Source organism: Xenopus laevis, chromosome 9_10S, assembly GCF_017654675.1.
Source record: "Xenopus laevis strain J_2021 chromosome 9_10S, Xenopus_laevis_v10.1, whole genome shotgun sequence".
NCBI classification, from domain to species: Eukaryota; Metazoa; Chordata; class Amphibia; order Anura; family Pipidae; genus Xenopus; species Xenopus laevis.
Window position 1 is genome coordinate 7,533,869 of NC_054388.1, and position 21,714 is coordinate 7,555,582.

At 43.5% G+C, this 21,714-nt stretch overlaps 1 protein-coding gene across 2 annotated transcripts in view; it reads left to right on the top strand.

Annotated features, from left to right (window-relative positions):
• Positions 1 to 326: 326 nt before the first annotated feature.
• kcnb1.S (potassium channel, voltage gated Shab related subfamily B, member 1 S homeolog) overlaps positions 327 to 21,714 on the top strand; it is a 113,194-nt gene continuing 91,806 nt past the window's right edge. The window contains exons 1-2 of one of the 2 annotated variants that reach the window (XM_041577615.1): positions 327 to 580; positions 1,509 to 2,273. In XM_041577615.1, the coding sequence (XP_041433549.1) occupies positions 1,707 to 2,273 (567 nt within the window). In that variant the 5' untranslated portion in view covers positions 327 to 580; positions 1,509 to 1,706. 2 annotated transcript variants of the gene reach the window in all.

Sequence of the window (21,714 nt, forward strand, 5' to 3'; positions counted from 1 at the left end):
AAAACCATTACTTCTAATCCTCTTAAAAATGATCCCCTCCCTATGTATATCTGGATCCCTAAGTGGAGGTTCGCTTTGCCGGCTCTTGCACCAAATGACTTATTTATGGCAAGCCAATTCAAACAAAAACATCCAGGTTTGGCAGTTGCTGCCAAACAGTATACAGTATATTAAAATTAATCTTCCTCTATAAGGAAAGGGTTAAGTAGCTCTGCATTTCCAGATTGCACCAGCAGGTGGCTCCCCTTCTTCTCTGATCCCAAATTCAAATTCCCTCTCCATATATACAACTCTGGGAAGGATTGCAGAGGGGAGGAAAGAAAAAAAGAACATAAAGCATCAGGTTCAGACCAGACTTGTTGATCTCCATCAGGAGCCTGCAGGGAAAAACACAGGAGAGCTTTATCTGTATATCCACCTGCTTCTCTCTACATGGTCCAGGGATAGCAGGAGGGGCCCCTGGAGCTGCTTCTGAAAAAGGAAGATCCCAGAAGGATCCAGGGGTTCTGGCTGTTGGAGAAGAAGAGGTGTCTCTGCATGAAAACTGGGATACAGTGGTGGTGGGAAGCCTGGGAAGAAGGTATGCTCGCTGCATGCAATGCACTTTATGCTCCCACTGCAATGCACAGAGCTGCACTCATAGGTCTGCACCCTGCAAGCGGCTCGCCCTCCTCGGAGAGCCAGTGTGTGTGTGACATTAGCCACAATCACAACACAAGCCTGGCTGCTGCTTACGTTTAAAGGCACAGTGCCTATTTATAAGGGGCTGCTTGTATTCTTGTGGCATCCTGCGATGGAGAGGCAGATCCTCGGGGGGAAAAAGATGTAAACACAGCCTCACAACAAACCATACTGCTGGAGAATAAAAGGGCTGCTTGTTGTGGGAATACGGCACAGAGATATTAAATATAAACCTTTCTTGAATCAGTAAGAAATAAACATATTGGGCTTTAAAAAAACAAACATTTCTACTGATCCCATTCTTATTATACACCCTCTAGATGCATGCATGCTCCCTTTGCTGAGGCCGGATATCTTTTTCTTTATTCGAACTCGTTATTTATTTCCCTAAAGAGATTTGGGATAAACAGGAGTATTAGATGATGGAAAGGAACCTGTTAGGAGCTTTCAGCACAGCCCCCCGTGCCAAAGCGGACACATCCCAACATATAAAGTTAATTAGATATGGCTGCCTGTGATATATAATTAAACTCTCTCTCTCTCTGTCTTTCACATGAGCCTCTTGTTGTAGCTTTGTCATCTTCCCATCTTATGTAAGCAGATGGAGGGCTTAGATTGCAGGGGGTAAGGCAAGTCAGTGAGCAGCTCCGATTCCAGCACCAGAAGAGTGGACAGCACCCTGGGTGTTTCTATTGAGTCAGGCTGCTCGGCAAATCTCCCTCGGCTTGTCATGTTAGTGCTTGAGCAGATTACAGGAGCTATTTGTTCTCTGATTAATGGATAAACCACCTGACACATTGTGAAGGATGCTCTTGCTTATTTTGTAGGTCATCGGGATTCCATGGAGAAAATGTCCCACTGGTCTTCTGCATCCCTGCTGCTCTTGGAATGGAGGTGAAATGGAATAAGTTGGCACCTCCATGTGACTTTTGATTTTTTTTTTCCCCTCCCCACCCCCTACCACCCCCCCCAAGGTAGACTCCGTTCCTTAGATTTTAAGAGAGAGGTTCATTCCGCTCACAGCTATGCCCGGGTGGATGAATAAGCATGGATCTCGATCGACTACCTCGTTGCCTCCGGATCCCATGGATATTATCAGGAGCAAAGCTTGCTCAAGACGGGTGAAGGTAAACGTTGGGGGGTTGGCACATGAAGTTTTATGGAGGACCCTGGATAGGTTACCGAGAACCCGGCTTGGGAAACTTAGAGACTGCAACACTAATGAATGCCTCATGGAAATATGCGACGACTACAACCTGGAGGAGAACGAGTATTTTTTCGACAGGCACCCCGGCGCCTTCACGTCCATCTTGAACTTCTACCGTACGGGGAAATTGCACATGATGGAGGAGATGTGCGCCTTGTCCTTCAGCCAAGAGCTGGACTATTGGGGCATCGACGAGATCTATCTGGAGTCTTGCTGCCAGGCTAGATACCATCAGAAGAAGGAACAGATGAACGAGGAGCTCAAACGAGAAGCGGAGACCCTACGGGAGAAAGAAGGGGATGAGTTTGATAACACCTGTTGTGCTGACAAGAGGAAAAAACTGTGGGATTTGTTGGAGAAACCCAACTCGTCGGTAGCAGCCAAGGTACAGTGCTGGTCTATTGGTCTTTCACACGAGGTCCTTGTCTCTTGCATAAACAAAGCGTCCTACTAATGATTTATGATAAAGGGCAAGCAGAGCTTGTGGGTTATGTAAATCTGTCTAATGGCTTAGGGCTACTGTGCCGTTTCCAGGGCTGGTTTTAGAGGGTTTTAGTCACCAGTACTAGAGGTGTCCCATGTTTTTTTTTTCAGTGTATATACATCAGTCTGTGACCCTATAACTACAACTTTTATGGGGGGTCCTGGAAGTTCAAGTTGCTACAGATTGGGGTCCCGAGCATACAGCACTGGCCATGTCATACAACCAGTAGCCCATTGCCATATAAGATAACTGTTCCCAAGCAGCTGCCTATTTACATGCCAAGTCCAAGACTTGGGGAGGACAGAACACAGGGTACTTAATGCACATGCACTGCACCCTAGAAATACAGGAGATCATGGACTACATTGATAAAAAAAAAAAGCACAATTTGGAGGGTTCTGTCTATGGCTTGAAGCTTGCAGACATAGTAATTGTCATGGCAGCTCATCCATATTGTCATGAGCTATAGTTACCCTTTATCGTTTACTATATCGTCTACTATAGTTAAAACAAGCTGCTGTGTAGCCATGGGGGCAGCCATTCAAGCACAGGATACACAGTAGATAACAGATAGGTACTACTATAGTTTATATAAACAAGCTGCTGTGTAGCCATGGGGGCAGCCATTCAAGCACAGGATACACAGTAGATAACAGATAGGTACTACTATAGTTTATATAAACAAGCTGCTGTGTAGCCATGGGGGCAGCCATTCAAGCACAGGATACACAGTAGATAACAGATAAGTACTACTATAGTTTATATAAACAAGCTGCTGTGTAGCAATGGGAGTAGCCATTCAAGCACAGAATACACAGTAGATAACAGATAAGTACTACTATAGTTTATATAAACAAGCTGCTGTGTAGCCATGGGGGCAGCCATTCAAGCACAGGATACACAGTAGATAACAGATAAGTACTACTATAGTTTATATAAACAAGCTGCTGTGTAGCCATGGGGGCAGCCATTCAAGCACAGGATACACAGTAGATAACAGATAAGTACTACTATAGTTTATATAAACAAGCTGCTGTGTAGCCATGGGGGCAGCCATTCAAGCACAGGATACACAGTAGATAACAGATAAGTACTACTATAGTTTAGATAAACAAGCTGCTGTGTAGCCATGGGGGCAGCCATTCAAGCACAGGAGACACAGTAGATAACAGATAAGTACTACTATAGTTTATATAAACAAGCTGCTGTGTAGCCATGGGGCAGTAATTCAAGCACAGGAGACACAGTAGATAACAGATAAGTACTACTATAGTTTATATAAAGAAGCTGCTGTGTAGCTTGTATACTACAGAGCTTATCTCTGTTATCTGCTGTGTATCCTGTGCCTATTCCCCTGTATCCTCTTTGAATGAATGCCCCCATGACTATACAGCAGATTATGTAAACTATAGTAGTACTGTCTATCTACTGTGTATCCTGTGCTTGAATGGCTGCCCCCATGGCTACACAGCAGCTTGTTTATATAAACTATAGTAGTACTTATCTGTTATCTACTGTGTATCCTGTGCTTGAATGGCTGCCCCCATGGCTACACAGCAGCTTGTTTATATAAACTATAGTAGTACTTATCTGTTATCTACTGTGTATCCTGTGCTTGAATGGCTGCCCCCATGGCTACACAGCAGCTTGTTTATATAAACTATAGTAGTACTTATCTGTTATCTACTGTGTATCCTGTGCTTGAATGGCTGCCCCCATGGCTACACAGCAGCTTGTTTATATAAACTATAGTAGTGTTTCTGAATCAAACACAGTTTTAGCAGTTCAGGGCAACACTACGTTATATTTTCATTCCTTTAAAAGACTTTAATGTTTTTGTGTTAATGTTCCTTTCTGAATATAGAATAGAAAAATTGCTACGTGACATTAGCTTTAAGTCGGTCGTACATTTACCAGATCCTCTCATTAGGTGAAGTTACCAAACAAGCTGATCTAGGCCTGATTTTGCCACCCACACATTGAGCCAAATCAGGCTGTTGGGCCAATGATTGGTTCCTAAAGAGTTGCCTACAGGCCTGTCGGATGAGAACCGCATTAACAACCCAATGTAGTCTGGTTTCAGCCAGGTATTGGTCGGGCAGGCCCATCAGTGGAGCCCGTACTCTGGAAGAGCCATGTTGGCCACCTTTAAAAAGATAGGTAGACAGATGTATAGTAAAATAACAGCAATGAGCCTATTGTAGCACATACTGTACATCAATTAGTCCTAAATATTGCCTTTGTTGCCCTAAGAACTACAGGGCCCAGTACAGCTCCAATCTCAGTGCAGCTATTTGTTACCGATTCACATGGATGCCAATCAATATGTGCCATGACAAAATCATAGGCCAAGACCACTGTCTCCCCATTTCTACCCTTTGCGTTAAGTGTGGGCCATTGATTGACCAGTCCAGGGTGGGGGGAGCCCAAGCGAGTAACCCGGCGTGCAATTTCATTTGAGTGAGTGTAAAACATTTCAACCAAACGTGTCCTGTTTCACGAGATGCATGTGGTATAAACAGCGCGGGTTGGCTTGGCTGTTAGCCGCCCGTGTTTCGGAAATGTTATGAGCGGCTGGAGAACATCCATCATTAATTCCATACTCTGACTTTTTTAAGGGTTGCACTTCTTATCTATAAACAGTGTTCAACTTTCCTCTGCAGAATGTGAGAAGGGAACAAGACAGGATCATAGATCCCCGAGTCAGTTGTGTGTGATATACGGGATTTTCATAAATTACACTAATTCTGCTGGTGATGTATGGTGTCCCTGAAAAGCCTGCTCAGATATAGAGGAACGTGTGCATTGTTTAGAACTGGTGATTTATGGCAGTGGGTCTGCTTAGCCTTGGATATCATCACCGTTGCCAAGGGGCATCAGGTCATCTAAAACAGTTCTTTGGCCCCAACCCAAGGGACTTCAACATAAGGCTATTGTCCATTAATTTGTTACTCGTCCGGAACATCTAGAAGGCCACATGCTACACATTTTCTTGAATGATTGTAGATTTTGGTTAGTGCCCCTACTGGGACTCGGCTAAATCCGTCTGTTTCCTTCAGTGGGATCATGAATGTGAGTTGGAACATGCAGGGAGTCCAGATACCTTGGCTTAAGGATGGTGATCTGCCTTCCAAAAGTTGCAGATATGTCCTAGAATCATGATATAGATTGCCAGTATGAAGTTCTTAGACTACAACTCCCAGCACCCCTTTAGGAACAGGTGACATCTGGAGATCCACATTAAGCTTGACTCTAATAATTGCCGGAGATTGACCGCGACCTCTTGGGTAGGTTGATGACTTCCTACATAGATTATGCAGGACCTCCAAGACAGAGCCACAGCCAGTTAGGCAGCATTTCAGGATACTTATCCCAAAAAAGGGGAAGCTAACAAAACTTTGATATTTAATTTTTGGTGGTTTTCTTAGACTACAACTCCCAGCCCCCGTTTAGGAGCAGGTTTTTGGTGATATCTAGAGATCTGCAGTAAGCTTGACTCTAACTGGAGATCAACCACCACCTCTTGGGTAGGTTGATGACTCCCTATGTAGATTATGCAGTACCTCCAGGGCAGAGCCTCATCCATTACAGGTAGGCTGTAGTTCAGGAAATAATCCAAAAAAAGGGGAAGCTAACACAACTTTCATATTTAATTTTTGGTGATTTTGGAGAGTGTGTTGATGCTTTGGATGCACAAAGCGATGAAAAGATATGACAGGTCTGTTTGCTTCGAGACCCTCTCCACCTGTGAGGCTGTTACTCTCCACCTCTCCACCTGTGAGACTGTAACTCTCCACCTGTGAGGCTGTACCTCTCCACCTGTGAGGCTGTACCTCTCCACCTGTGAGGCTGCACCTCTCCACCTGTGAGGCTGCACCTCTCCACCTGTGAGGCTGCACCTCTCCACCTGTGAGGCTGTAACTCTCCACCTATGAGGCTGTAACTCTCCACCTGTGAGGCTGATACTCTCCACCTGTGAGGCTGCACCTCTCCACCTGTGAGACTGCACCTCTCCACCTGTGAGGCTGCACCTCTCCACCTGTGAGGCTGTAACTCTCCACCTGTGAGGCTGTAACTCTCCACCTATGAGGCTGTAACTCTCCACCTGTGAGACTGCACCTCTCCACCTGTGAGGCTGTAACTCTCCACCTTTGAGGATGTAACTCTCCACCTGTGAGGCTGTAACTCTCCACCTGTGAGGCTGTAACTCTCCGCCTGTGAGGCTGTAACTCTCCACCTGTGAAGAAGAACAGACAAGTCGCTGCAGTTATATAGGGGCCACACTAGGTGTAGTTCTGCTCTTGGTATATGAGATGACAGGGCACATTCACCTCTATATGGAAAGGTTTAAAACATTAATATTGAAAGGAATGCAACACCTGCAAATGAAAAGGAATTATGTATAATGCATGAGTGCCGGCACAGGGCTCCAGCACCCTGAGTGCAGGATCACTAAATCCCTATTTAAAGGGGACATAAACCTTAAGCTGTGTGTTGCCTGCAGTTCACTTATGTGCTTGACCCCAGAGAGGGTTAAAAGCGTTCCTTTTAGTGCTGGGCGCACAAGAAAACATTCCGTCTGATTTGCTGCGGCATTTTTACCGTGTCATTTCACGTTCCCACTGGAGAACGGCCTTCGCTATCACTTTAAAGGGGAAGCAATATTTTTTTCATAGTGCAAAAACAAATCTTGTTATATACAAATTATTCTAATGATTAGGAGAGACGTAGACTTTATTTAACCGCTCCATTTACAGGCCTGCATAATTACCGTGTCAGTGATTAATTATGGGTTCTAATTATAGGCATTACTGTTCCATATTTTTGGGGAGGCCTGTAGAACTGAACAGAAGTGACCTTAATAACATAAACTGGCATCTTTTTCTTATACAACTGCTATTTTATTCCTAGAGCTGCGGCGTAGGCTGATTCTGCACTGAAGTGACCCTTTAAATAATACAGGAGCCACATTAAGCAGCAGTGCAGCTCCTCATATTAACCCTGCAGGATACCCCTGTACATATTCCCATTAGAACCGGAGGGGATCAGCTGAAACTTCCCAACATCTGACCTTTATAGAATCAAAACCAATGACATTCACAGGCCCCCCATGAAAAGAAAATTTGGGATCCCGCTTTACACCCCGTAGTACTCACAAGAGCTCACCCTCCATGCAGCTGCAGCTCTTGGTACAAGTACAGTTATGGGGAGGGCAAGAGGGGGGTGCGGGTCCTTACTGGGACCTCCTTTTTTTAGAATCAAGGGGTCTGTTCTGCCATAGTTACACTCCAGTTACAGCCACTTGCCCTGACACCATTGGGCAGATTTACTAAACGGCGAAGTGGCAACAGGATCAGCCTGGGCCGGCAGGACACCGAGTAAAAACCCGGTGGGCCCCGGCCCTCATGGGCCCCAGCCGGCCCAGACCCCCTCTCCCGATCTCCTGGCCCTACAAAAAAATTGTTGGCGCCATGCGTTCGCACATACGCAGCTCCATTCATGCGTGCACCTCGGAGTTGGTAACTCGGTGGGCAGCATGGATGGTGTCACAGTGGGTGGGCAAGGGGTCCAGAGGGGGGCCCCGGACAGCAGTCATGGTGGGCCCCCGGGCTCCCCAGTCTGACCCTGAGTGGCTAACGCTAGAGTCATTTCACCAGAAATCCCATCCGAAGGGACACCGCCAATTTACTAACAGGCGTATGCAGCAATTCGCTAGTGAACGGGATTGTCGCTAGCGTTCGTTCACCCTCTATCCCTAGACGACTTTTCGCTGTGGCCAACGGGCGTAACTCCGCAAATTCACTAAGGTGCAAATTTTACTCAACGTTTCCTCAGCTGGATCTTCCTCAATCTTATGCCACTTACATCATATCCTGTCCGCCGAAAATGTATAAACTTTGTCGACTTGCCCTTTTTTAAGTGGGATTGACCTAACGATTGAGTTTTTTTGTGTTAATATTTTCCACAAACATTTGAGGGGCGTGGGACATTTGTTTTTGGGGTGGGACATTAGAGGATCTCTTTTGTCTTTATTTTGCGTCCTTGGACACGTGTAATAATAAGTGGCCACTTCAAGCATTTAATAAAGACGTATATATGACCTGTGTGTACTCGCCCTATTCAAATTGACCTAAGCGTAAGAGGACTAACGACGTTTCGGAAGGCAGAAGTGATTGCAAGCGACATTTCGCTTTGAAACGCTTGCACTGCTGAAGTAACGCTAGTGAATAGTCGCCGGCGTCCAGGATGCAACTTTGCATTTCAGTTAATTAACGTAGTGGCGAGAAGTGTGGCGAATTGTTCGCTGGCGACAATTGAATTTGCCCCCATGTTGCCTTACTATACCCTCAACTGAAAGCCCTTCCTTGTTGTATGCCGTTGGGGGTTAATGGCCTTCTCTATCTGTATTTTCCTCTCTCCCCAGAAAACCTACTCCACCTCTGTTTTTACAAGGCGCCGTGAATCAGCCTCTCGGCGCTGCAGAAAATGTAAACTCCCTTTGGCTCAGAGACCTTAAATCTTCCCACAGAAGGCAGTGGATTATGGAAATGTATATGGAGCAGCCGTGTCCTCAGCCAGGGACGCAACTTTGTTCTGTAACTTCTTATAAATCCCTTACGCTCCCATGAAAATGAATTACTGTCCGTCAATGGAAATGTAAAGGGGAAGTTCAGCTTAAAGGGGTAACTCTTAGTATGACGTAGAGAGGGATATTCTGAGACAATTTGCAATTAGTTTTCATTTTTTATTATTTGTGGTTTTTTAGTTATTTAGCTTTTTATTCAGCAGCTCTCCAATTTGTAATTTCAGCCGCCTGGTTGCTAAGGTCCGAATTACCCCCATGCGTTGATTTGAATGGAATATGAATAGGAGAGGGACTGAATAGAAAGATGAGTACTAAAAAATAGCAATAACTATACCTTACTAGGGATGCACCGAATCCACTACCGAATCCGAATCCCGAACCGAATCCGAACCCTAATTTGCATATTCAAATTAGGGGTGGGAAGGGGAAATTTTTTTTACTTCCTTTTTTTGTGACAAAAATTCACGCGATTTCCCTCCCTGCCCCTAATTTGCATATGCAAATTAAGATTCGGATTCGGTTCGGCCAGGCAGAAGGATTCGGCCGAATCCTGCTGAAAAAGGCCGAATCCTGGCCGAATCCCGAACCGAATCCTGGATTCGGTGCATCCCCATACCTTACAGAGCATTTGGTTTAAGAAGGGGTCAGTGACCCCCATTTGAAAGCTGGAAAGGTTTAGATAATTTAAAAATGATGGAAAATAAATAATGAAAACCAATTGAAATGTTGCTTAGTACTGGCCATTCTATCACATACTAAACGGTGAACCACCCCTTTAAATTGCCTCTTTCCGATATGCTTCTTAAATTAAGCCCCCTTATTCTTACATACAAACAGATCCTGGGTTGCTAAGGTCATTCAGCCTGGCAACCAGATAGCAGGTCTAATAGTAACGTAGACCCCCTTATTTAGAAGTTAATGGTCAGCAATAGGGATGCACCGAATCCAGGATTTGGTTCAGGATTCGGCCAGGATTTGACCTTTTTCAGCAGGATTCGTCCGAATCCTTGTCCCTGGCCGAACCGAATCCAAATCCTAATTTGCATATGTAAATTAGAGGCGGGTAGGGAAATCACGTGACTTTTCGTCACAAAAGAATAATTCGTTCCACTTTTTTCTTTCCTGCCTCTAATTTGCATATGCAAATTCGGATTCGGTTCGGTATTCACCCGAAACTTTCACCAAGGAATCAGGGATTTGGCCGAATCCCAAATAGTGGATTCAGTGCATCCCTAGTCAGCAATAAGGGAGAGTGAATTCATACCCCTCCCCCGCATTATCGACATTATATTTCTTTTTTTCTTTTTGGGTGGAAATATCAGGGGGTTTTTTTGTTAGTAAGTGCAATTAGCTTCATTTTTTCTATTACCAATCTAGAGAAAATGGCCTGAATACTGTCTAATGAGCAGCTGCTTTTTGCAAAGCCATTTCGTCATTACACAGACGGCACAACATTATACAAGTGCTGGAAGTCTGGAAATAGTTCTATGGGGCCATTTTTTATAGCCGCCAGGTGCACTTTTGGGGTCCATGATTCAGGATTTTTTTATAATAAAACTGGACCATTGTCTAAGCGGGGCAATAACTCTTTTGCTGCCTGCTCCTTATGATTTTGCCACGCTTCAGGTTGCTGGTAAAACTAGTGGATGGAATAGAAATAAAAGGCAGATAGTTATCACATCATATTGGTTCCCCTTTACATTAAAGGAGAACTAAACCCTAAAAATGAATTTTGGTTAAAAATTTCATATTTTATATAGTGAACTTATTGCACGAGGCTAAAGTTTGAGCTTGTCAATAGCAGCAATGATCCAGGACTTCAAACTTGTCACAGGGGGTCACCATCTTGGAAAGCGTCTGTGACACTCACATGCTCAGTGGACTCTGATTGGCTGTTGAGAAGCTAATCTTAGGGCTCGTCACTAATTATCCAGCAGAAAATGAGCTTCCCTGGCTGTAATATAAGCTGATGCTACAGGTTTGCTGATTATTCAATTCTGATGCTAATTGCACTGGTTTCTGTGCAGCCATGTAGTAATTATCTGTATTAATTACTAATCAGCCTTATATTGTGACATTTCTATTCTATGTGTACTGTATATTGTGAGTGGCTCCCTAAGCTCAGTAAGTGACAGCAGCACAGAGCATGTGCAGTGAATCAGCAGAAAAGAAGATGGGGAGCTACTGGGGCATCTTTGGAGACACAGATCTTTACTGCTAAAGGGCTGTGGTTGCCTTGGGCTGGTACAGAAGCACAAAACATCATGTACAACATTTCTACCTACTTCTTTAGTTAGGCTTTAGTTCTCCTTTAACTGTAATCTTCTGCCGAGCCCTTATACAAATATAGAGAGAGGCTTTCAGCAGACAATAATGTAATGTGTAAGGGAATTTAAATGAAAGAAACATATCCCTTATAAGCAGGTCATATTTCTACTTTAAATTAGAAGTTTGTACCCATAATTGACTGCTCATGTAAACATGATATCTTCAATAATACTGTGCATTTTGCTCCCATATATATCACAGCTGAGCAGAGAGATTTACAGCTCAGATTTAATAACACCTCGCAGGATTTAAGACTAGGGAGTGCAATTGATTAGAGAGGCATGTTTATGTGAGTTTCCATGTATCAATCACCCAGGAGAATGGCCGACTTGCCTTACAAACTCCTCTGCACATTAATTAAAAGAAAGTAGAAAAGCGAGAGACTGTTTTAGGGGATGGAAGTCGGCAGAAGAAAGGGGTCAGATCATGACGTGGGGCGACAGTAGGCTCAGGGGAAATATGAGGGAGTGCTACGTTACTGAACGTTACTGAAATATTGATGGACTGATGGAAGATGCAATAGGGGCCAACATTGTAAACACTAGGCCTGCTGTGAGTCAAACAGATTAGGTAGAGCAACATGGAAACAGTGGGACACGGTGGTGACAGTAGAACAAGATGTTAACAGTAGGGCAACCTGGAAACATCAGAACATGGTGGTGAGAGTAGGACAACATGGAAACTGTAGGACAAAGTGGTGATGGTAGGATTAGATTTTAACAGTAAAGCAACATGGAACCAGTAAGACATGAGGTGAGTGTTGGGCAACATGGAGACAGTAGGACAAGGTGGTGGCAGTAGACTGAGATGTTAATAATAGGGCAATAGCAGAAAGATGTTAAAACTAAGGCAGCAAGGAAACAGTAGGATGTTAAAAGTAAGGCAACAAGGAAACAGTAGGACAAAGTGGTGATGGTAGAACAAGATGCTTTATAGTAGGGCAACATGGAATCAATAGAACGTTGGGTTAGAGTTGGGCAAGATAGAAACAGTAGGACATGGTGGTGACAATACAACAAGATGTTAACAGTAGGGTAACCTGGAAACAGTAGAACATGGTGATGAGAGTAGGGCAACATGGAAACTGTAAGACATGGTGGTGACAGTGGAATAAGATGTTAACAGTAGGGCAACACAGTGTCGGACTGGGATGACAGGGGCCCACCAGAAAACCTTAGACGGTGGGCCCACTTCCCAACTCTTATTCCGCCTTTCCTCACTCAACCTCTTCATTCTCATAATCTTTTACATCTAAGCATTTTTCCCCACTATGAAATAGGGAATGACCATGAAATAGGCTAAATGGTTAGAAGCAAGAGGGCCCACTGGCACCTGGGCCCACCAGGAGTTTTCCTGGTGACCCGGTGGGCCAGTCCGACACTGGGGCAACATGGAACCAGTAGGACATAGAGTGAGAGTAGGGCAACATGAAAACAGTAGTACAAATTAGTTAAAGCAGAACAAGATGTTAAAAGTAAGACAATCTGGAAACAGTAGGACATGGGGTGAAAATAGGATAACATGGAAACACTAGGACAAGGTGGTGACTGTAGAACTAAATATTAACAGTAGGCAATATGAAAACAGTAGAACAAGGTGGTGACAGTAGATCAAATTGTTAACAGTAGGGCAACATGGAAACATTAGGACAAGGTGGTGTCAGTAGGTCAAGATAATGTTAATATGACAATATACCCACAGCAGACCAAGACCACAACAGTAGGAAAATATGGAACACTAGGGCAAGATGGCAACAGCAGACCAAGGTTAATGTAACATTGGCTGTTCTCTGTGATGTTGCCAAGGTTTGGATCGGCCATGGGTTGATCTACACTTGCACACCATTAATATATACAGGTATTCATCATGTGAATGGTGATCCTTCCATATGAAGCCATCTTTTAGAACTAGTAATACTCCCTCTCTACTTTTACTCATACTACTAAGTTAGTTACAGACAATAAGTGAATAACGAAGATGCTGAAGAACTACCAACTTTCCTCTAGTCATCAAATGTATTGTACAAATTCTAATTGTCAGGGCTCCAAATATTCCTCAGTAAAGGAGGGTTGGTAGAACTTAAACTTTTTAGTTAACCAATCAGACGTCTCATTGTCTTTGCCAAATATAGTGCTTCACGCCTTAATACTCAAAACCAAAGTGCCTGCTTGCAAAGACTTTATATGGTTGTTCTTCTGAAGAGTTTCTTGGACGTGGTGTATCCGTCAAATCATATTCCTGAACCCCCTCCTCCCCCCCAACGGCATGGTCCTACGTTGTTCCAGAAGTGATGATACCCTATCTGTGTCATTAGGACAAGCCAGAGAAGTACATCCGAGCCTTGTTACAAAGGAACATCTTGTTCTCCTCTCCAAGAAGGAGTCATTTCCATTTGCGGCAATTCTCTAGTGTAATCAACAAAAATGTTCAGTTAAAAAAAAAATGAGGTGCTATCAAGCGCAGATAATATATAGTTATACAAGTTATTTGTCAATAGGATTGAAAGGAGGGTTTGTTTCAATGTATGCTTCTTCGAAGGTCTCTTATTCAACTTGCTTCGTCTACATTATTTCAAGAGTCAGAGTCCGACAGTACAAAGGAACGCAACGTTGGTCTTTTTTTAATGATATATTTCTATTCAGAACCTCTGATCTTTACTTTCCAGTCTTTCTTTCAAACCACGGCCTGTTGCTAGGGTCAGTGACTTTAGCAACCAGCTGATTATTTTAGTGCCTATATTAATGCAGTACAAAAATAAAAAAATTAGGAGAGGGGGGTACCAGTGTCAGACACCAGGGGCCCACCCAAAAACCTTAGACCAGGGGCCCACTCTCAGAACAGGTATGGGATCCATTATCCGGAAACCCATTATCCAGAAAGCTCCAAATTATGCAAAAAACATCATCCATTTTATAAAAATAATCTGCATTTTTTAAAATTATTTTGTTTTTCTCTGTCATAATAAATAGGTACTTTGTACATGATCCATAATTCATCCTTATTGGAGGCAAAACCAGCCTATTGAGTTTATTTAATGTTTATATGATTTTCTAGTAGACCTAAAGGGATACTGTCATGGGAAAAAACATTTTTTTTTCAAAATGAATCAGTTAATAGTGTTGCTCCAGCAGACTTCTGCACTGAAATCCATTTCTCAAAAGAGCAAACAGGTTTTTTTTATATTCAATTTTGAAATCTGACATGGGGCTAGACATTTTGTTAATTTCCCAGCTGCCCCTGGTCATGTGACTTGTGCCTGCACTTTAGGAGAGAAATGCTTTCTGGCAGGCTGCTGTTTTTCCTTCTCAATGTAACTGAATGTGTCTCAGTGGGACCTGGATTTTACTATTGAGTGTTGTTCTTAGATCTACCAGGCAGCTGTTATCTTGTGTTAGGGAGCTGCTATCTGGTTACATTCCCATTGTTCTTTTGTTTAGCTGCTGGGGGGGGGGAAGGGAGGGGGTTATATCACTCCAACTTGCAGTACAGCAGTAAAGAGTGATTGAAGTTTATCAGAGCACAAATCACATGACTTGGGGCAGCTGGGAAATTGATAATATGTCTAGCCCCATGTCAGATTTCAGAAAAAAAAGTCAGACCACGATTTGACCTTTTTTTTTATTATAAAAGCACGTTTTAATTGGATTGGGGAAAACTCAACAAAATAGAGCGAAAATCCAAATTGTATGTTTTTTCTGATTTTTTTTTCCCGAATCACTCGATTTTTTTCAGGCTTTTTCATGAAAAATCTAAATTTTTCAGATTTTTTGCCTGAAATAGTAGAATTTTCAGGCTAATTCCCATTAATTTATATACAACCTCGGCAGGTGTGAGATGGTGGATTCTGACTTTTTCCATCCTCGGAGTATAATAAATTTTGAGTTATTTTTTCCACTAAAAATTCAGATGTTATAGTGAAAAAAACTTTTTTTTTGCATTCTGACTTTAATAAATAAGCCCCTTAATGTTTACATGATTTTCTAGTAGACTTAAAGCATGAAGAACCGAATTATGGAAAGATGTTATCCAGAAGTCCCGAGCATTCTGGATAACTGTACTCCCAACATTTAGGGATCTTTAAAATTATTTTAAAGCGGGGCCCTGATAACTTGTATATAATGCCTCTGGATATCAGGGCAATGCTTTTAAACCTTAAAGCCTCTACTGAAAATATTTGGCAGGGTCTGAGCTCAGAATCTGTTTAATCCTCTCCCTGGAAGAGTCTCGTTGCTCTTTGGAGCAGGAAGGAGAAGCCAAGTTTCCAACATTAAGGGAACTAAGAATATTAAAAAAAAACCTGGTTATGAAGGACAGTTAATTTGCAGAATGATCTGTTTAGACACGTCGTACTCACGGGGGGAACCGATGGGGTATCATTGGCACTAATCAAGGCTGGGGGGTCAGGAATCTGCTCTTATTAAAGTATATATGTAATACATTCGATGTCTATTGAGCCAGACATTCTTCTTACCAGGAATTTAATGACAACTGCACTGCCATGGGAATGGGGTTGATTCCATATTAAAGCCTCTATAAAGAGACAAGTATTCCTGTTCCATTAGGCAACGAAGATAGAACTTTGTGTCTAATGAAAAAAAACGTTTTATAAATCCCTTATGTCCGGGGATGTTCCTGGGAGGAGGTGAGCTGAATACATACACTATGGGGCAGATTTACGAAAGGGCGAAGTGGCCGTCGCTATTGAAAATTCGCCAGAAATCCCATCCGCAAGAACGTCGCCAATTTAAAAACAGACGTAGAGGACAATTCGCTCAAACGAACGATTGTCACTCCATAACTAAAGTGTGAATTTTACAGAACGTTACTTCTTTCGCCAGAGTTTCCTTCTCCACTTTAGACCTGGCGAACTAATAAGGTGAAGCTACATCCCATTAGCGAAAGTTCGTTATGAAATGCTCGCCCTGACGAATTACCCGCAAAAACCTGCATTACCCTGTGGGTTGCGGGTAGAAGTTCCGGGTGCAGGTATAGACGCTGGTCAGCGGTCCTGCGGGGTCGCTGGTCGGGCCGCGGTTCTTCTCAATAGCGATTTTTACTCCTTTTTTCTGATCACGATGATGTCACTTCCGGTTTATAATGACAGCACTTCCTGATTCTTGATGGTCAGCGGGTCCGGGCTGAGGATAAGGTACTGTCGGGTCGGGTGGGTCCAATCAGGTAAGAATGCGGGTTACTGGTCCAGGTCCAGATTGCAGGTTGCGGGTGCGGGTGCGGGTCAGGTACGAGTTCCAAAAAATGGATCAGCGCAGGACTCTACCTGGGAAGTGGTGCGGAATGTGGCGAAGCCTTCGCAGGCGAAATCTCGCACTTTCGTGAATTTGTCCCTATGTCTAGCAGCCAAATGGACAGAGGACGCATTAAGTTAACAGGTTTTTACCCACAATGCAACATTATCCCAGCATAGTCGTCACATTTAGTTAAAGGGTGGCAACCCGACCAGTGCCGGACATTTACGGGGGGTTAAACGAGCAGCAATACTCCATTTCTCGAAGTGTCTGCCGCCAGCAATTACCCGCAGATTAAACCTTCTGCAGTTCATCATTTCAATCTATTATTAATCTTCTAATCTTTCAGGGGGGAAGCGAAGGTGAAGCTGATTGTGCTCAGCAGGTACAGTGCTATTCCATTCCCTACTCCTGTGAGTCTGATAAATGGCAGAGAATGAATAAATGGCATTAGAGCTGACGCCTCACGCTGGGCAACACTCGCCACTTGATATAATAATAGAAATATAATGGCGCTAAGCGCGTGAATCGAGGCTGGGCTGCTTCATATCTGCAGCTTCTGCCGGCAAAAATAAACGTGAAAGGTGAAAAGGAACTGAAACTCACACTCCGGACACATTTCTTCGATATTTGGTGGTTTTTACGGGGCAAATTTGCTAACACGGGTGATAAATCGCATCAGTTTATTTACTTATAACATCCAATCGACAATTATATTTGATTGGTTACGTGTGAGCTGGAATATAAAATAACCAATCTAATTGGTGGAAATGCGGTAACTGCACCGGTGCAACTTAATTAAAGCAGTTAATTAAATTAGCCCCATTAAGGGTCTTTCTGATCTGTTATGTTGATGGAGGACTCAAGTGCGCCAATTTTTTTCTTTATTGGGGGTGCAGCAGTGAAAATACTCAAAGGTAGGGCCACCAACACGAGGGGACACCTAGGGGACACCATCTTTTATGGTCAGGAAGGGGGTGGAGTGATTGACACAGGGGGGCGGAACAATTATGTTTAGGGGCGGGATGTTGATGTCAGGGGGATGCAGAGGAGTGGATGAGGCTTGAGCTGATTGTTGCCGTGTTTAGGCAGGTCGCAGGAATGGCGAGGGACATAGTCCTAGGTTTTTGGCATAATATCACATGGCCAAGGCAGATCAGGGGCATGGATGTCCATGAGTAGCAGACTTCTTTCATTGGGACCCCATTCTCCTAAGTTGGCGGCAGGGGCGTAACTGCAGAGGAAGGAGACCCTGCAGGTGCAGAGGGGCCCAGGAGGTATAAGGGGCCCCATGAGTCCAACATAAGTCAAGACTTTCCAATTGATCCTCCACTAGTCTAGTAAGTTTTTATTGCGCTCTTCAACAGTTAATGGAGAAGCCTCCTCCACATCTTTGCTACCCCACGAGGCCCTAATTAATGAGAAATTTAAACATATATTGGTAAAACTTGTTGAAGGGCCCTAAAATTAATTTGCCCAGTAACATCTAGTTACGCCACTGGTTGGCGGGGTCCACTTGTCAAGGGGACCTAGGCAGGTGGTGCTCTAATAACCCAAACCCACTGAGTAGTATCAGGCCCCATGATTTCTGATAGCAGCCCTTCTCAGAGTTTTAAAGGAGAATGACATGCAACTTTAATAATAAGACCCCTGCCCAGAATCCCACCCCTTTCTCCAACTGCACCAAAGAGACCCCCTAGAAGCAATCCGCTTTTCCATACCTCTAATGTAAAGCAGAACTACACAGTGGGTTGTCGACCGCCATGTTTGACCACATGACTTCCTGTCCCCTGCTTTCTGCCGGCAATCACAGACCAGTGTGCCTTCTGGCTGCGACTAGAGGAGAGCTGATTACTGCTACATTCTTTCAGCGGTATGTGTAGTCAGGCAAGCAGTGAAGGGAACAGCTGCAGCTTTCAATAGCAATTACATTAACAAATAGCGTTAAAATGATCGAACCTTGGTAATGAATGTATAGTGCAAAGTTGCTTAAAATGACATTTTCTTTCATTATGTCACCAAAAAAATGCTTTTAATGGATGATTTAATCGCTTTCAGCAATGGCATTTTCCCAAAGAAGTCCTGCTGATGAGGCATCTCTGCTAGATAAGACCAGGTATATTATAGAGGAGCTCCGTTGAGGTTCATGGCCTGTGCAAGGACTGCTCTCATTCACTTGTCTCAATCTCCAGGCTGGATCCAAATCAGGTGTGAGAGTTCAAAGCCTGGCCCATGTATTCGCTCCTCAGTGACTCATTCCTTTCTATTTCAAGTCCGGTGCTTAATTTATAGGCTGCTAATAATAAGCCTCTTTCAAAAGGTTTTATTACCCCACTCCCAAGCTCTTCCTTCTAAATCAGTGTACCTGCCGGCAACATGCCCCTGATCCTTATTTATTCCTCTGTTAATACCCAACAAAAACATAAAGGAGAAGGTGGATTTAAATTTTTTGGTCCAATCACGAGTGTGTATAATAAGGAAATATTCTCATGGGCAATTGTGCAAAATGCTTTTCAACATGTGTCGAGATTTAAAGGGCAGCGCTCTTTCAATACATGAATACAAATTATACAATGCATGAAATATATGGCTGATCAGTAATTAGCAGAGATACATGCTGTGGACTACACTGGTCCCTAATGATCCCTGCAGAATTCAGCAGAACAGAGTGCTAATGAGCTAACATGGAAATATCATTGTTCAGGGCCACCATCAGTAATTATGAGGCCCCATACTACTAAGTTGGCATGATCTGCCTTCCCCCGAGGGGTTCCCTGTTATTAGCCCACCAGTCACCTGAGTCCCCTGGGTGGTGGACCTTTTTTGTGTGCAGGGTCAGACTGGGCAGGCAGGACACCAAGTGCACTAGAACCAATGGGCTGTAGCCCCTCCCAGAATTTATAACCCTCGGACAGGGATCTGGGGACATGGGAAATTGACCTTTCCTGGAGGCTGGACCCTTCCATCAAGTAGGTCCCAATTTAAAAATGGTGGCACACTTATATGGACATGCCCCACTACGCCACAATCCCACCTGTGATCTGCCCACTCACCAAAAATAAATGCACCGGATGGGGACCCAGGGGCATGGGAAAATCATCTTCCATGGCGCCGTGGCCCTTCCTTCCAGAAGAATGAGGTCTCAATGCCAAAACCCCACCTGTGATTTGCTCAGTCACCAATAGGGTTGCCACCCGACCGGTATTTTACTGGCCTGGCCGGTAAAAATGATGGTTGATGTTATTAATAGGGAAAAAAGATAAATATATAGGAAGGTCAGTGATCCCAATGTTATTAATAGGGAATAAAGATAAATATATAGGAAGGTCAGTGATCCCAATGTTATTAATAGGGAATAAGGATAAATATATAGGAAGGTCAGTGATCCCAATGTTATTAATAGGGAATAAAGATAAATATATAGGAAGGTCAGTGATCCCAATGTTATTAATAGGGAAAAAAGATAAATATATAGGAAGGTCAGTGATCCCAATGTTATTAATAGGGAATAAAGATAAATATATAGGAAGGTCAGTGATCCCAATGTTATTAATAGGGAATAAAGATAAATATATAGGAAGGTCAGTGATACCAATGTTATTAATAGGGAATAAAGATAAATATATAGGAAGGTCAGTGATACATTTAATAGGGAATAAGATAAATATATAGGAAGGTCAGTGATATGATCCCAATGTTATTAATAGGGAATAAAGATAAATATATAGGAAGGTCAGTGATCCCAATGTTATTAATAGGAAAAAAAGATAAATATATAGAAGGCCGGTAAATTTTTCCAAAAAAGGTGGCAACCCTAGTGACCAAAAGCCCATCCTTTATGCAACATGTCTTTGGGTCCCCCATGTTCCAAAAAGGTGGCACTTTCAGCACAATAGGAATATCTCAATGCATGTTTCCCCAGGGCAAATACTTCTTCTCCAGACCTGTGCCCCTCATTTGAGCCCCTTCCATTCCCCCCCCCCCTTCCTGTCCTGTTATCGGCTCTCGAATCCCCGGGGAACACAATGGGTGCAAAGTGATAATGTCGCAGCCAAGTCATCTCGCGGCTGAATAATAGTTGCAGGAGCTGTCATGCTGATTGACGTGTACAACTAACATGTTTACCCACAGAATGAAATGGGATATTGGTCATTTAAAACGTGGGATAATGTCAGCGAATGTAAGTGAAAGAGAATCCAGACAAAGACCGGGCTATTGGGTTCCAGCAGGAGAAACGGAACACCCTGGGCATGAATGGAACCCAACTGGCACCGGGAGTCACTGGCTGATAGAGGCCTATTGACTCTGCCTTGATTATTTCCTCTGCTTTCACATAACATTGGTGTATGTCAGTACGACTAGGAAACAAATTAGGGGTTTGTGAGCCTTTCTCAGGGCCTTGGCTTACAAGTAGCCCAGATTTATTGACCCATTGTCTCTTCTCCAACCACTGAAACATTGACAGCCATGCGGCACGTCTGAATGGAGCTGCTGTACAGGCGGCCATTGATTTTCTGCACTGTGAATTAAGTGGAGGGAAATAGATTAATAGATTGATACGAGTATGGATTGATAGACATGGACAGACGGAGAGATAGAAGGAAAGGAAGAACAAGAGAGATCACTTTAAATTACTAAGGTAGTAGTTTGTACCTGTCTTGTTTGGCAGCAAACGTCTCTTAATATTTATATGCAGATAAAACTTTTTTTCCGTTTCTTTGGCTTTGCTTGTCCTTTAAAGCTGTGGTGTCTCACAAGAGACAAGTGATATGACTGGGTGTTACTATTGAGCCATGCGCTGTGAGGGGAGCACATTCAATAAAGAGGCATTTCTGTAGCACAAGGCAGACTTGCAGGTTCGTGTTTCCATGTAGAAGTGCTGACAGGTCTCAGGATCACTAGTCTTTTTTCCATGAAAGTTTAATAATCATAGATGTTCCCATGTCAGGATGACTTTAGAAAACCTTCAAGCACCAACACAGGCTTCTATAGAAGTTTCATCTTCTCTTTACACAAATGTAATATACTGAATTTATCTCCCAACTGGCAGGGAGATATGAAAGATGGTAGTTTTGGCAATGTTGGCTAGTGTTGGGAATAGGGATTGCACTGGGGCAATAGTCCTAGCAAGAGGGATAGTGTTGGGAATGGAGATAGCACTGGGAATGGGGGATATTGTTGG